This window comes from Mastomys coucha, unplaced genomic scaffold, assembly GCF_008632895.1.
Source record: "Mastomys coucha isolate ucsf_1 unplaced genomic scaffold, UCSF_Mcou_1 pScaffold1, whole genome shotgun sequence".
Taxonomy (NCBI): Eukaryota; Metazoa; Chordata; class Mammalia; order Rodentia; family Muridae; genus Mastomys; species Mastomys coucha.
In genome coordinates, this window is record NW_022196891.1 from 41491392 (window position 1) to 41507674 (window position 16283).

Genomic DNA, 16283 nt, shown 5'->3' on the forward strand with positions numbered 1-16283 from the left:
AATTTATTAACTTGCATCTCTAAGGTTCAGATCACTTTCTCCTGCACAGGGGATGCTTGTTACAGGAAAAAAAAGGCCTGTGGTGTGCTTATTCCTTACTAGTGCACTATAATGCACCTCGTCTATCTGAGGCTCAGGGAATACTGCAGCAGCCGACTAAAGTTTGTAAGACACAGAATACAAGGCATTCTTGCATCAATATAAGGGGAAGTTGCATCTAATAACAACACTGTTTGACATGCTAACATGGATGCAGGAAATTTCACAAAGAACCGCCCTTAGATGCAGAAGCCTAGGCAATCAATAGGGTTTTAAGAGGGTACATGGGGGCAAAGAGGAGTTGAAAAGAAGAAAGGTGGTGGAAATAATGCAATCATAATAGCCACATATGAATTGCATTGAACATTTTAAAAAGTAAGATATAACAATAAAATAAGAACTGATAATAAAATTAACCTGAGCTTGGAAATATTTGTTTTTATTAGTTTAATTAGTTCAATACCTAGCAAATGAACTCAGGGCCTTGTGCATGCTCACTATACAATCTGACAAAAGATTGTACCTCTGGATTTATATTATTTATAAACACTATATTGTGGTTTGACTGTACAGCTTTCTAATCTTACAGAATGGGAATGAACTTCTGGCTACTACATTAGACTTGATACTGCTGTCATTTTTTAAAATGATTTATTTGTTTTAAGTATGTGAGGGCTTTGTCTTCATATATGTATGTGAACCACAATCAAGCTTGGTGTCTGTGGAGGTCAGAAGAGGGGTTGGAGTCCATGGAAGAGGGCAACAGAAGATGGTTTCAAGCTAACACATGGGTCCTGGCATCCAAACTTAGGTCTGCTGCAAGTACTCCTCACTGCTGTATCAACTATCCATCTCCCAATAATTTCATTATTAATGACATGTAAGAACAGTGGTGAAAAATTAAGATAGTATCATAATTTATTTTATAAGAGAAACTGTTTTGCAAGGCCAATTAATATTTTGGCTTTAAAATATCTAAATGTGTAATAATGGTCAAAACTGAAATATGACTAAGTACAATCAATATTGAGAATTACATTTTCTTTGTTTTAAATATTTTGCTTTTATTATTACTAATCATTCCATTCGTTTGCATCTCAAATGATATCTCACTTCCTGGTTACCCCCTCCACCAACCTCTCATCCCACATCTGCCCTCCCCCTTCCCCTTTGCCTGTATGAGAGTGCTCCCCCACCCACTCACACTCTCCTGTCCCACCCCTTCAGCATCTCCTTATTCTGGGGCATCAAACCTCCCTGGGACCAAGGCCTCCCCTCCCATTGCTGTCAGGCAAGGCCATCCTCTGCTACATATGTATCTAGAGCCATAGATCCCTCCAGGGATACTCCTTGGCTAGTGGTCTAGTCTCTGGGAGAGCTGGATGGTCAGGCCAGCCTATGTTGTTCATTCTTTGCTACTCTCAAATGCTTTTCCTATAAATTAGTGAAATATGAAAAAAAAGTTGTCTAAAATATTCAAAATGTCTAGTCATCTAATCAAAATAACAGGGTCGTAAAATTTGCTTCATGAAACATTTTTTTTTCCTTAGCCCATTATGGTGGAAATTCCTCAACAAGTTTCTCCTTTGAACGGCAGATAATTTGTTATCACATTTTGCACAGTGTATAGTCACACTTCACTCTATTAAAAGCCTTAAAAATCAATCTTTACATCTTTACAGAAATATACAGGTGAGATTTTTAATACTTTAAACGTTAATGGCTCACATAAGGAAATGCTTATATAAAAGTATAATTAAAATATTTTAAAATATCAAAGACATAGAATAATTTCTACTCATAACATATCATTGATCACTGTTTTATCTGCTTTATGTACACTGGTTATTTTCCTGTTTTAGATGAGGAAAGTGAATCTTTAAAGGCTGTACAACAAAAATCAGGCACTAGATTTGAATCCAACTTGAGATCTATCCAAGCATTAGGTTTTGTGCTATATCATAGCATCTCATGATTAAGGGGAGAACCAGAGGGAAGATGTCATGATGAAAGAGAGTGGGTAAAATGCAGCTGCAATGATTAAATCTCTCATAGAACAGGCCAGGCCAGGTTAGGGTGGTATTCTGACAACCATATGATGTCAAGTTTTATACAAGCATCAGTAATGAAGTTTAGTACAGTCTAGATGCAATCAATTAAAATTGATTAAGCCAAGAACATTTTTTTTACAGCTAAAATAAAGACTTGAGTGTTTGGAAAGAAAGAACACTTAGTAGACACCTAGACAAAATGTCTCTACCTCTTTTCTTCAGTGTAGGATTTTCTACCAAGGTAACTGGTTATAAGTTAATTTGTTATCAGAGTCAATTACAGAGTATAAGCTGAATGCTGAATGTAGAATAAAGGAGAATAGTCTCTTATGAACTGCTCTGAAATTAACTTTCAGCTTACAAAAATCATTGTGTCTTCTAACCAACTTATAAGAAAGATATATAGTCTCATCAAATTTACCTACCAGATAAATCTAGAACCATTTCTATTACTTCTTTATCTCCAACAATGGATACAACAATCTCAAACCTATTCCCCATCCTTCGGCTGACATTAGCAATTTCAAACTACTTGCAATTTCTGAAAATATCACAATGCTTTATACCACAGTGGTGAACCCTAGTATGTCTTCAATCTGGAATATTCTAGCTTCATTTTCTCTTTTCAGAAAACATGAATTATATTTCAAGACCTGACTTTTAATCCATGAGTTACTCTGGAAATCTATTCTATACCTTTCAGTGTGGTTATAATCTCTCTTTACTATTATGACAATAATTATCTTTAAATGTGTTTTATTATTACATGCTGCCCTTTTTATTTGTGCAATTTTGATCCAAGTTAATCTCTTTTCCTATCTTATTGAATTTATTATTTTAAAAAATACTCAAAAATTCTGTTTAATAAGTAAACCTACTAGTAGGTATATTATCTTTAATATGTAATTGAAAGACAAAAATGATTTGACAAATTAGTTTGTAAATAAAACAAAACATTCAAGTTGCCCTGATGCATTTGCATTAAAAGAGTTAATGGTAAATAATATGAAAGAGAGTGATTGTACACACACACACACACACACACACACACACATATATCAATGAATTTTGTTATATTTAAATACATACTCCAGATTCATTTTGAAACAATATAGCCATTACTTAAAAAGGGACCACAAATTTATTTGTATTTTATTTAGTTAATTAGATATGTAAAATATTAAAACCTATAAAAGTTTTATTTATGGAAACAACAATTGAATTGTATAGTTAAATTATTATTGAGGATGTTTATTTTAGAAGGAAAGGTTAGGGAATAAACAACTGTTTGTTAAAATTGTTAATTATAACTTTGATATCAGCTGCATTATTTTATATTTTCAATTTTTGTTTTATTTATGTGTATTGACTTCTTGCCTGTATATGTCACTATGTACCACATATTTGCCTGGGATCCTTGGATACCAGAGGAGGACATAAGATTGTATTCTGTTTTGTGGGTGCTGGGAATTAAACCCTGATCCTGATCCTCTGCAAGTGCACTGAGTGTTCGTTATCACTGAGCCATCTCTTTAGTCTCTCAGCTGCAGTTGAAAAACCAAAAAAAAAAAATTTTTATTATAGTTTTCATAGTGTTAACTGTTATGTTAAAATAGCCACTGCTACTATATTTATGAGGAAAAAAACACTGCCTTTGAAATGAGAGTCGCAATAAAATCTATTTTTTTCAGGGTTGCTTTCAAACTTTTAGGAAATGGCACATTAATCAACTTGACAAACCATAATACTACATTTTCAATTTTCCAGAGTTATTTATTGATTTTTAGGTGGTGACTTGGAAATGAATGTTGGAGCATCTCCACATGAGGTAAAGTACCTTTCTACCCCCTGTGAATTCCAAGCCACATTTCAATAGTTCTTGTGTCTGTTATCATTATACCAAACTAATAACAACTGCAGTAATGAATATCCATCTAGACGTTGAACCTCCTATAACTTTGGGTCCTAGATTTTTAATCACTGTATTTGCATTCTATTCAACTTACTCAATGCCTATAAGGACCAACACTTTACTCTTAGAACAATTACTAATGTTGGATTAGAAAATATAATATCTATTAGTGACACGTATGTTTCTCTTACCTTTGTAGGAAGAGTCACTGGTGCTATGAGCTAATTTTTGGCATTACTAGTTTAATATAGTTTTCTATTTGCCCACTACTTATTAACTAAAAATTTTGACTTTGTGTTACATATTTCAAGGTATCGTTATCAAATTTAACATGTATACTTCAAATACCAGTTACACTTAATACTATTCTATGTGGTATCCAATCTTTGTACTGAAAATTAAACCAAACACTAATGAAACTTTCCATATCAGAAATATCATTAAGGACTCAGTGAAAAACACTCTTATCCAAGTATGATGGTCTGAGTTTGGGTTTCCAGCCCCCAAGTAGGGTTGGGCATGATTATAACCCTGAAGCTGAAGGGGTGGAGATCGATGGATTCTGGGGGCTAGGTGGGCAGACAGTCTAGTTAAAACAGTACATGCAAGTTGCAATGAGAGACCTTTTCTCAAAAATTAAGGTGGACAATCAATTGGTGTGCTTTTTCCTGGGAAAGACCATTTCTCCTTTCTGCCTTTTGATTACTTCTAGTTCTTCATGCAGTGGTAAGGTCTGTGGACTTATACGTGTCCATTTTGGCATGTATGAATAATGGAAGATGAGAATTTGAAGGAGAGCAGGAAGGGGTATATAGGAGGTTTTAGAATGAGTAAAGGGAAAAGTTTGAAAGATGTAATTATTTTATAACCTCAAAAAAAATAGAAAGAAAATTTAGAAGTTAAGGTGGATGGTTAGATAGTAACATATCTGGAAATTCATACCTGACATACACACAGCTGAGTGAATCTATACATATATATGCATACATGCAAAGGAGCACACACTTGTGTGCACAATAAAAATTAAAAATAAATAATATTTCAAAAGATATTATCTCATTCTAGAATTCCCTGTAGAGGAATTTTAAGCCAGCAACATGGCTGCTCTGGCTGGAATAAAGAGATCCCATTAAACTCCTTCAATCCCAAGCAATGTAGGTAAGTTTAGATTATAGAAGGAAGCAGCCATGTTTGAAAGTAATGTCTAATTTAGGGGCAGACAAAGTGATATATCAGAGATTTGACAAAAACGAATCAGAGGTAGGATACACCCAACTCTCTTGAGGACATACAAGAAAAAGTGTCTACTTCTTAAGAGCAGTGAAGCAAGAGAGAATTGGATCACTTCTGTTCAGTCAGTTGAGTCCAATCAGTGCAGCTTGGAGCAGTTCAGTTCAATCATTTGGTAGTCAGTTCAGTGAGTGCAATGTAGTGGAGTTGAATTCGTTTGTGAGTTCATGCAGTTCAGTGCATGTCAGCAGAGGCAATTGAAGCCAGAGAGTAAGGAGCCAGAGATTAGAACAAGTTGCCAGAGTTTGTATAAGGCCAAGCAGTGTAAGAACAATTCAGAGAGAAGCTGAAAAAAGCCAGATTGAATCTGGCAGTTTTTAGAAAAGTTTGAGGCAGAACAGCTGAATTGAACCAGCAAGCCAGAGTTCAAAAAAGGTTCAAAAGGGTGAATTTATTCAACAGTAATTCTCTGAGATGATAATGGCATCAGGTTAATAAGTCACTTTTACATCCCCCCTTGAGATGTGTTGTATTTTGCTGGTTTTTAAGTTGTACACAAGGGACTTACTTCCTAAAGAAATCTGGCTCATTTTCAAACAAAAGTTTTATGCCCTCTTTTTGAATATAGAACATTATTAGATTCTATAATGTAGACTTCTAAGAATTAAGAATGAAAACTGGTGATATTCCAATGGTAAGATTGTTTTCTTTCACTTGTATTATTTTCTTAAAAATATACTGGCATTGAATATATTTATATATTGGAGTCTACTGACATTTTTTAATCTATAAAAGTGAAATGATTAGGTTACTCTTTAGATGGAGTTGACTCCATTTCTAACTGTGACTAGCCTGTGAGTGATGTAACTTCATTATTCTGAGATAGTTCACTCACCTCTTTTGGTGCATCAGCTACAATGAATTCAGAGTAAATCATCTTAGCTTTGGTAGCAATCTTTTCTCTACATTCTGTTTTCTTGAAGTCTTCACAGGCAAGCCAGAATTCAACATTTTCTTCACTAAATTCTGATTTTAGAAATGTTCGGAAAGCATCCAATCCAGCTACAACATATTTAAGAAAGCGTTGCATCATCTCTAAGATAGTAACATTCCCCAAATAAGTCCATTACATCAAATGAGAATTTATTGATATAACATCTACTGGCAAATATTTATCATCCAGACAATGTAATATTTACATATTATCATATTCAAATTAGAAAACTTAGTTTTGTGAGAGATCATAAGTCCAAAATACTTACATTTATATTTTAAAAATTAATTTAATTATCAAAATATATATGTTCTATTTCTAGATATGACTTATTTTTCAGAGAATATCTTGATGACTAGTGTAAGTTAATCATGTTATATTAATTAGGATAAGAATATATTTCTTTGATATAAGCTTTTGAGAAGAAATTTGAAACTGAGGAAATGATATAGATTACTTTGGGTTCAAAGGAAAAGACCTAATTGTTTGCATTGACTCTATTGGACAAATATGATCCTTATACCAAGAAAGGAACTGACAAGGTTTTGGGATTGAGTCTTTATTCTCCTCTTCTTTATACTATATTAATTCTGAAAGGCAAGAAAAAGGGATTTTTTTCCAATGTTAATTTAAGCAATGAGAGATGCCTCATAATCATGTTTTCCTGTGAGCATTCATTTCTCTGTTGACTTTGGAGTAGGGGCTATATGGGGGCCCACTTATTGCAGGCTCAGTTCCTTTAGCTTGACCAAGATATGGATTTATAAAAAAAAATCTCAGTTCCATCTTTACTTATAACATGTTTCACCATATATACACACTCACGCACACACACACACACACACACATACACACACACACACATTATTATACATGTACTCAAATGTGCACCAAATTTCTGGCTTTGATAAGTATATATGTGTTTAAAATTGCTGCTTAGGTTTTATATTGCTGTAGTCCTCATGAAAATGAGCCTTGTGGAGTTCTTTTGCGAACTCTCCACAGCTCATTTGAAAAGGTGGTTCTTGCCCAGTGTTTTCAGCTCTGAACGGTTGAGAGTAGGCCAATAGCTACATGCCGAGTCAGAAAGACTGTGTGAAGATCTCTCATTTTGACTGTACTCTTCTGGTATCTTAAGGTCATGGTATTCAGCTTTTCCATTTGTATTTGGGCAGTTATGCTTGCAAGATGAGGCTTTATGATGGATTAGGAACATGGTCTTCAGGATTTTTTCACTGAGGAATTTGCCATCTGAAAACACTGGTGATTGTACCCTGAGCACTTGTTTTCCCAGTGCAGGCTGAGAGAGTTGTCTAATCATCTTGTCTAATCATCTGGAAGAAGTAAACTTATGAACATTCAGGGGGTTGAAAGATTGATTAGAAATAGAAGAAAATATGAAAAAATGGGAACTCTCAAATTTTTATAGGTTGCTGCAGCTAGGGAAAAAAAGTGAAATTTAGTAAGAAGATATAAAATAAAGCATAACTTTCTAGGATAAAATCTCCAGTGTCTCAAATACTGTATAAAAGTGGTATGGCCAGGCAGTGGTGGCTCACTACAAAGTGAGTTCCAGGACAGCCAAGGCTACAGAGAGAAACCCTGTCTTGAAAAACCAAAAAAAAAAAGGCATGATTTTTTTCTTACATGAAGTAATGTAAAAATAAAATTTCACTATAAAATATATCAGATACCAGTTAAAATTTTTGAAATAAATATAAGAGAATGTGATTGTCATTATTATTACTAATCAAATAAAAATTAAATTATCTATCACAAATTTAGATTTTTAAATTTGTAGTAAAAAGGTAAAACTTTCTCTGAAAGGAATCTAAACATTGCTAGATTTTTGACATCCAAATATATAAGGTAAAGTATTCATTAATAAAGAAATAATACTTCTATTCTTGCATGATACTATTGTGGGTGTCACTAGGGTAGATCATGCTCGTTTCCTCAAGTATTTTTATGAATGTATCCTAGAGATAAGGACATTCGAAAACAAGAAATGACCTCATTTTCTGCTTCTCTTCAGTTTCTAGAAAGGACTACACTGAAAAATGCTTCCTTCTACACCTTAGTTTGCACCCAACTTTCAGGTCATGAAGCTCTGTTCCTCTATTCAATATTTCACTGACTTTCCTATTTTAGACACATTTTAATTTGAAAACATTTCAAATAAGTTTAGACTAATGTATTACATGCAATAAAATCCATTCTTGAGGGCATTGTTCAGGATAGAATGACTTTATTTGTTTTGCCATCACAGAGGACATTAAATGGAGTAGAAACTGAAAGCTACCAGGAAAGCCAAATCAGCATAGAGGCAAAGTTAGTAAAAATGTTTAAGTAGTTTTCTAGTGTACTAGGTATTTAAAGGCTCACAAATAAATTATACTGTTATTATTTATCTTGATTTACAAAAGCTGAATTAACTAGCTACTTAGATGAATTTATAACTTTGGCCTTTTTATTATATGAGTGCAATTTTCTCCATCTCAGGACCCTCCTTACTTTGGTTCTGCATGTCTGTTGTACAGAAATCTTTTCCTCTGCCCCCGAGGAACCATGTATATGACAACCAGGAGAGGAACTCTAAGAGTCACTTACCAAACTTGACTTAATCCCTTGGTTACACACTGAAGAACATAAGAAAGTTCCCATTCTAACTTAGAAAGAGCTGTTTCATATCCAAAGCATTTTCTTTTTCTTTTTTCTTTTTATTAGATGTTTTCTTTATTTACAGTTCAAATGCTATCCCTTTTCCTGGTTTCTGCTCCAAAAACTCCTATCCCTTCCTCCCTTCCAACCAACCACCCACTCCCACTTCCATGTCCTAGCATTCCCCTACATTGGGGCATCAAGCCTTCTCAGGACCAAGGGCCTCTCCTCCCATTGATGACCAACAAACCCATCCTCTGCTACAAATGCGGCTGGAGCCATGCTCAGTGAATTTCTTTAATTGTATTTGAGGTAGTAGGTAGATTGTTTTAGGATTTAGCCAATAAAATAAAGTGTTCAGAGTATCATAATGCATTTAATTTAATCTAACTTTAAGTATGAACAGACAGCAGTGCAGAATGTGCCCAGTTTTATTATTTTATGCTTTTCTGATACTTTATTAATTTAGAACAGAAATGTTACTTGATTGACAGATATGTTCTGTCTAATCTCTATAGTCTCACCTTTGCCTTTCAGGATGAATGTACTGTGAAGCAGACTGTTTATAAAACAAATAGGAATTGTGGGAAAGTTTGAGACTATTTTGTGTACAAAAATGCATGTCAATTTTAAAGTATTTTATATATAATTGGTCACAATTGCCACGTTGAACTACGACTTTAGATATAAACACATATTTATTAATAAAATATAAAATGTTTTTGTATTTAGTCAAAATGAATGCCATTTATTTACATATGCTCATAACTTTCTAGTTTAGCTTAAGAGACTGAAAAACAAGTGGTTAATTTAAATTTCCAGTTGATAATTTGCATATTTCTTTCAGCTTTTTACCAGTGGTAAGCAATAATCCAATTCCTCTAATTCTAGGCTAAAATGATGGAAAGCTTCTTACTTGTTTATCATTTCTGATTAATTTCTCTTGTATTCATGTTTGATTACTGACCAATGTCATTTAGGCCAAAATAAATCTATTTTGACTCCAAGATCTTAAATTTTTATGCTTCAAATGCTGATCAATATTATGCTTCATGAAATACTTGTCATTTTCAAGGTTTAATGAATTGTGTTTATCATCTTTAAAATGCACTATTGCTTGAACCTTACCTTGGTTAGCTAAGAGCGAGTCCATATTTTCAGACCATGCCAGTGTTTCCGTTGTTGGAGACCTGTAGAAACAGCATCTACCCTTGACAATAGCATTGTGATCTTTTTCTTTGATAAATTATAGTAATACTTGAGCTGAAGGTATTTTTAAAATTACATTATTAAAATGAGCCATTGATGAAACAGGAAAATGTCAACAAAAATCACATAGTGTTTTTTCCATGTGGACAGTAACAGAAGCATAATTTATATTATAATTTAATATCAGGAAATTATTTATCAATCCAGCCAAAAGTGTTAATGTTTGTAAATAATAAGTTGTACTAATGGCACTAGAGAAAGATTGGTTCTGAGAAGCAATTATAAACTTTTCCAAATATACTGCTAATTATGTGTCTGTGGATATGGGCTTCTGATAGCTATCAAAATGAATAGATGATTTTTACGTTTTCATAGCATACAAATTTACTAGTTTAATAATCATAAATATTTAGAAAGTGTAGAAAGGCTTTAAGAATTTCTAATGTGATGATATTTGATTTTTGGTATTTTGTTATACTTATCCTATTCTAAATCAGATTTTATTTCTCCCTTGGTTCTAGACTAGTTTTGGGGTGGTTTACTTAAATGTAGAAATCTGTCAAAAGAGTATGATATATTTTTTTCAAAGCAGTAAAAATTTATGGACTGAAGTTTTCTGAAAAAACCATATACATTGGAGGAATATTAAACAAATCAGCTTTAAGATATAAAGTTTGTGAGATACAAATATACCATGTATTATTCCTTTTAACAGATAAAGATCCTGATGAAACAAGCCCCTATCCACAGGAAGCCACTCCTAGTCAGGGAGTTTGGTTATGTAGTTATGATGGACTGACAGAAAGGGGCTGGCTAACTAAATCGTATATTTAAACAATTGACAATAAAGTAGAGATGACCTCATTTCCAGCTATCCTTAGGAATGTTGCATTGCATATCATATTGTTGCATTGCATATTTATAATCCTAAGTATGGTTTTGTGAAGTGTTTACTATGCTTTTGTGTCTTATTGTTTGTAATTACTCCAGGTTTTTGTATGCTTTTTAATGGGTCGACTGTGTTTCCCTACTGTTTCGATATTAGTCATATTTTCATATAATACAAGGATCGAGGAGAGGCTTCTGGGAATTCATTTTTCTCTCTTCTTTTACTGACATTTTTAGATCAAATTTTCTTTCTAAGTGATGGGCTTCAGATCTCCATTTTTCCTATCACTTGCTAACATTTGAAAGCACAGGTCGTCTAGGAGACTTTTGCAATGGTGGTCTATCATTGAAATGGGCATATAAAAAGATTTGCATTGCTTAGTTTTCATTGTTCATAAACTGTTAGTCATAATCCTAGATTTAATTTCACACTGATGTGTTTTTGAGCATTAAACTGTTACTTCACTACAATTATGTATTACATGGCTTTCATGATGTTTTGTTGGAATTCTAAAATTATCATAAAGGTCATTTAAATTGCACTTGTAGAAAAATAGCCTTTCCAGACAGAATAATATTTAAATTATATGAAACTCAATCTCTGCAGAGTGTATGTTAATGCATAGGGCAGAGAGGAGCTTGGCCATCAGGGTATCCTTCAGAATTGAGGAGTAGTTATCAAAAACAGGGAAATAGGAAATGCACTCTAGTATAAATATCTACTTCTCCATTTATATGTAGGTTCTTTAATATGAAGTAAAAGTAGTTATTTTCTAGCACCCAGAAGAATGTAGCTAGGTCAAGAAGTTAATGTTCAAAATCTAGACAATGGCTGATGTAAGACTAACGAAAAGGAGATGTGGCTTTCAGGATGCCAAAAGAACACAATGAAAAAGCTTGCTAAAAAGTGTAGGCAAATTGTTCAGGTGGAACATCCTCTAGTGCTATGGGCAAAGGAAGCAGAGGCAGAGTGTGACAACATGCCTGGAGGACCACAGAACAGCAGGACCTTACTGGCATCTCTGAGGAAAGTGACAGCAAAGATAGAACCACCGGCCTTTAGGTAGAGACAAGCAGAGCCGGAGCTTGGAGGCGTGTCAATAAGCAGTGGCTTTTCCTGTTTTCATCATTGTGTAAAAACAGGAAGAAAAGAAGTCTGGAAGCCAGAGTGGAGTTAAGAACAAGAGGAAGAATATAGTTGTGAATTACAGAGATGTACTTAAAGAGCTCTGGATACTGCAGATATACACACAGACTATTAGACATCCTACTATTAGAGTTGCCAGAGTGTTCTACTATAAATTCAGGTCAGGAAATGTTGACTTTGCTCTAAAGGAGTAAGCTGCTTTTCAGCTCTCAGAATGGATACCGCCGTGGCTTTAGAACATTCCTGGACTACTCACTTTACTGACCTGCTTTTCATCTGCAAGACTCAGTTTTGAATATTTATTATATTGTTATAGCTGGAAGAAGTGACATGCTTCCTTTTCAGAAAGTAGGTAGAGTGTAGCTGTTTTAATGAATACTATTTCCTACTATTAAAAATATTTCATTTGGGTTTCTTATGAGTTTATATTCTTTGGAAGGACAAGTTTTGGTATCAATAAATTAAGTAAAAGCTCGTATTTATCAGAACACTAAAATGTACAATTGTGCCTTGAATATTTATAATACACTCTGGATCACATTAAGCATGTCACAAATCTCTCATCATTAAGAGTGACAATAATAGTGTATTGAATTCTCCTGTTACCAATGACTAAATGGACTATAAATGCTAGTGACTTGTACAGTATCACACAGATAGCAGTAGGCAGACTTAATATTTAAACACAAGCCTGCTTAGGACCCTAACGTTTTCAAATTTCGTCCCCAAAGGATAAGTAAACATATATGGGCTCTTTTGGGGACACATGCAGTAATTTTCCTACAGTAGAAGTTCACACAAATCATCCAGATACTTTATCCAATAATTACATTATAACAAGTAATTACTCAACAGAAAGTTTATGCAATACATTCTTATAGCTTTTAAATTATAAAATAAATGTTGAAAATATCTTACATTAGATGTGCATGAGAGATATAAGCATGTGCTTTATAAAATGCAGCTATAGAAATCTTAATAATATCCATTAAATAAAAATTAGAGAGTAAAAAATCAGTAGCTATTTAAAACTGTAGAGGCTTCATTGATTTTTTTTTAACTTGTGTGTTACCTGAAATAAATGGTCAATATACCTTTCCTTTATTATTATTTTTTTGCTTTTCATATTATTTGTGTCTTAATTATAACCTTAATGGAGGTATATGTGGTTGTGATTCTTTTCCTTTGTGTGTGTGTGCATGTATGTGTGCATGAGAGAGAGAGAGAGAGAGAAAGAGAGAGAGAGAGAGAGAGAGAGAGAGAGAGAGAGAGAGAGAGAACTTTATAAATTTCTCGTGCTTTAATCAGAGTAACTTTCCATGTGTGTATGGTTTGCCAGAAAATTCACTGTGTATCTGGAGCCAAAATCGCACTTAGTATTTCACGGGGTTTTGGCTGATTTCCTGTCTGTTTTCTTCATTAAGCAAGTGCCATCAAGGCTACCGATACTCATATTCTATGTCCAGAGAAGAGCCTGACCAGATGGGAACTGCGTGAAAGCTACCAGTTATCTTGCTAATTGAGCCAGCTAGAACCAGTTGTATTGCATTAAAAAACGTGGAATCCAACAACTTAGCGGTTCACACTCAATTAGCAGTGTGCTGGAGAATGGAAAACTCAAGCGAGGAGTTCGTGTGCCCGAGGAAGCCACAGCTGCTTCCTCACCCAGCACCGAATACCCACGGAGAGGTATCTTAATAAGTACTGTGATAATGCATCATTCTTACGAAGACCAGATATGTTGTATCTGTAACTCACTACTTTGAAATACATGATGAAAAGAGAGGTCAACTTCCTGCTGATTTTAATGTTTTTATCTAGCACACAGAGAATTTAGAACCAAAGCAAGCCACGCATTGTGGGCATACTTTAGAAAGGAAAGCATCAATAGAGAAAGGCAAAAAATAAAATGAAGTTACGGTGAAAGACAGCAGTTAACATTTTTTTTTTTTTGCCATAACTGAAGGCGGCAAGTCATACAGGCTACTGAAGCCTTAAGGGTTTTATGTATACATCTTCTGAGATAGAAAGAGCTTTAAATAGCAACTCACTTCACTGGCATTGTGGTCCCACTGTCTGCCTGTCACAGATGATGCAGTTTCTCTTTCTGACTGATCTTCAGGCTGAAGGTACATGACAGCAGGAATATTACAATTAGTATGCAAATACCTGTCCCTGGGTTACAAGTTGGCATTTTTTAAATCGTGCTGGTCTCTGCTTTTATCGCTTTGTTAAGTTCACACTCATCAAAACAGTTTAACTTCCAAGGAACACACAATTCTTTGAATAAATGTGACATTTCTCTGAGTCGGGCATAAAAAAATAACTATTCCATTAGAATAATAATTCTGCTGGTTTATTTGCCAAATTTCCCATGAATCCATTGCTATGAGAACTATTACTCTCAAGATATTCCATATTATGATATTACAATATTGCTTAATAATCACCTTTAGGCCTGTTATTATATCTTAAAGATCATTCATTTTCTATTACTCTTTAATTTTGTGAGGCAGACTCTAACTCTTAGTGCACTCAAACAACCACATAAGTTTAAAATTTTTACTGATATACAAAAGTGTTCTAGGAAATGCATTATTCTTTTATCTATAATTTTTTCATCTGCTCATGGCTTAATGACATGAATTTCTCTGGTATTTTAAGGTATGAATCTCATATAATTTATGCCCATGTATTTAAATCCAATACTAATGGTTAAAATAATAATGACAACATGTTTATCACAATAAAATCCAGATCCTAGTGTTTCTGTAAATGATATTTGGTAACCCTATCCTTTTTTAAGCTTTGATTGCAGTATAACAATGGTAACAGTAAAAACAAGCATCCTTTTAATTTGGGGTTGAAACATCCCTATTTTTGCTCTAAAAATTCCTAGTATTTGAATGACCCTGGAGTGCTGAGGCTAATGGAAATAGAAATGATGACCTAAACAATCATGGTATTATTAAGCAGTAAAATCATCAATTAACTCAATCGATTTTGTTGGTTCAAGCACCATTAAGTAATGTTCTTATGTTATGCAAAAACTGAGTCATTAAACATGTTTTGATTTTTTGTATTATTGGTGAGGGATAATACAACACTAAGTTTATAATAAATGTTTGAAGTTATTTTCAATACACATTATATTAGAAAATAAATGTAAATTTTAGATGTTTTCTTTGTAAAGTCAGTCAAAATCTTTAACAAATAGGAGGCAGACAAAGTTTATTTTTTTATTGAAACTCTTAAGACAAAATTGAAATATATGTTTTGAGTTCAACAAAATTATTTTGTCAAATCCTATAAATCACAATCACTATTCATGTATTTATGACATTCTGTTCCCATTAAAAGGCTTCTGTTCATTCAGAATTAATTTCTGAATTAACTACCATTCTATGGTTATGATTATGAATAATTTATTATTTTGGGACCTGACATTTTTTCTCCAGCCTTTCTTTATAATCATAACTGTAGAAAGATAGTTATTCAGAAAACCTTTAAAAAACAAATTTTGTTTATCAAAGTGAAGATCCATACTGAAATGAGCAGGAAAACAAACTTTCTTTGGAGGTTAAATGCTTTTGGGCAAGGTTCAATACATTCTTATAGGCAATTGTCCAAATGAAGACACTGGATATCTAACCATATCTAGTTTTTTTCTTTTTAACTTGATATTTTACTTATTTACATTTCAATTTTATCCCCTTTCCCGGTTTCCATTCCAGAACCCCCTATGTCATTTCTCCTCCCCCTGCTTCTATGAGGGTGCTCCTCCACCCACCCACCTCACTGCCCTGGAATTCTCCTACTGAGGCTAGTTTTTAATTCAGCGCTTTCCACTTCAGTATCAGAGCTTTCCCTCAGTATTGGAAGTTGAATATCATCTTTCTAAAGATGTTGGCATACCTCTACCTAGATAATATTAATATTTTACATGGCAAAGAAACCCAGTGTAATTATCTGGGGTCATTTCAGAGGAGTGGATGGAGGGTTTGAGAGAATAGAAAGATGTATGTGAATGAAACATGAGATTTTGTTTTTGCATAAACATGCCCTTTTATTTACTGTTTTGGGATCCTTACTAAGTTTTCTCGGGCGGTGGTGGCGCACGCCTTTAATCCCAGCACTTGGGAGGCAGAGGCA

At 33.8% G+C, this 16283-nt stretch overlaps 1 protein-coding gene across 1 annotated transcript in view; it reads right to left on the reverse strand.

Annotated features, from left to right (window-relative positions):
* Rgs21 (regulator of G protein signaling 21) overlaps positions 1-16283 on the reverse strand; it is a 48131-nt gene that overhangs the window by 8637 nt on the left and 23211 nt on the right. The window contains exons 2-4 of the mRNA XM_031341860.1: positions 14183-14254; positions 10016-10092; positions 6128-6294 (exon numbers count right to left, since the gene is read on the reverse strand). Coding sequence (XP_031197720.1) covers positions 6128-6294; positions 10016-10092; positions 14183-14193 — 255 coding nt within the window. The 5' untranslated portion in view covers positions 14194-14254. The remainder of the gene's footprint in view (positions 1-6127; positions 6295-10015; positions 10093-14182; positions 14255-16283) is intronic.